Consider the following 1,309-nt stretch of genomic DNA (forward strand, 5'->3'; position numbering starts at 1 on the left):
CAGGGGACGCACAGAGGAAACAGGGCTCCGGCCACCAGGGAGGGGACCCACAGAGGAGGGACCCGCTCTCCTGCCCAGAAGGGGACGGGCCTCCCGGGGCCAGCACTGCCCTGACCTCATCCTGATGGAGAGGAACCGTGCCCCAGAAGCCCTCTCAGTCCTGACCCCGAGCAGCCCAGGGAGACGTGGACAGACTCGGCCTGAGGGGCCTCAGGGGAGCACACAGGGGGCCTGAGCGTCACAGCGGACACAGAGGAGGCCCCTGAACTGGCTCTGAGGCGGGGACAGTGCCCAGGGCAGGGGCAGGAGCTGTCCCTGAGGGCTCCGCTCACCAGGGCACAGGGAGCGTGTCCGGGCCTGGACACCAGGGGGCGCGCGAGGGCCATTCCTGAGCTGGGTAGTGGGGTGAGAGCTGGGCCCAGGCCCTGGCACTGCCAGGCAACCAGTGCTCAGGGCTCCTGGATGGGACCTCCCGGCCCTGGGCCCCTACAGCCCCGCCCAGTCCACACCCTGCCCCCCTCAGGCACAGGGACAGGAGCCAGGGCCCAGGGAGGGGTCACAGAGCTGGGGGGGTCAGAGAGCAGGGGTGGGTTCAGAGAGCTGGGGGTCAGAGAGCTGGGGGGTCAGAGAGCTGGGGAGGACGGTCATTTGCATGAGAGGCCCCGCCCCCTCTCAGGGTATGAAGAGGGGCAGGAGCGGTGTGGGGACGCTCTGCTCAGCTTTGGGGCCACAGACGGCAGGACGCCATCATGTCCACCATGGCCTGGTCCCCTCTGCTCCTCACCCTGGTTGCTCTCTGCACAGGTGACTGGATGCGGGGACAGGGGAAGGGTTTTGAGAAGATACATGGGCCCTGCTCCCTGCTTTCCTGTGTGGCCCCCAGAGTCACCATCTCTGTCTCTCTCCCTTCCAGGATCCTGGGCCCAGGCTGTGCTGACTCAGCCATCCTCCGTGTCCAAGTCCCTGGGCCAGAGTGTCTCCATCACCTGCTCTGGAAGCAGCAGCAACGTTGGATATGGTAATTATGTGGGCTGGTACCAACAGGTCCCAGGATCAGCCCCCAAACTCCTCATCTATGGTGCAACCAGTCGAGCCTCGGGGTCCCCGCCCGATTCTCCGGCTCCAGGTCTGGCAACACAGCGACTCTGAGCATCAGCTCGCTCCAGGCTGAGGACGAGGCCGATTATTACTGTGCATCTTATGACAGCAGTGCTATAATGGCACAGTGCTCCAGGCCAGCGGGGAAGTGAGACAAAAACCTGCTGTCCTCTCAGAGTCGGGGCTCTGGGGGCAGAAACATCCTCTGCAA

General features: G+C 64.9%; 1 gene segment (V, D, J or C); it reads left to right on the forward strand.

The window, feature by feature from the left end:
- Window positions 1-698: 698 nt before the first annotated feature.
- Window positions 699-1,014, forward strand: LOC102176684 (the record flags this gene model as incomplete). The annotated part of the segment is given in 2 exon segments: window positions 699-804; window positions 914-1,014. Coding segments are annotated over 2 exon segments (156 nt in total), but the record flags the coding sequence as incomplete, so codon positions are not given.
- Window positions 1,015-1,309: the final 295 nt, after the last annotated feature.

This window comes from Capra hircus, unplaced genomic scaffold, assembly GCF_001704415.2.
Source record: "Capra hircus breed San Clemente unplaced genomic scaffold, ASM170441v1, whole genome shotgun sequence".
Taxonomy (NCBI): domain Eukaryota; kingdom Metazoa; phylum Chordata; class Mammalia; order Artiodactyla; family Bovidae; genus Capra; species Capra hircus.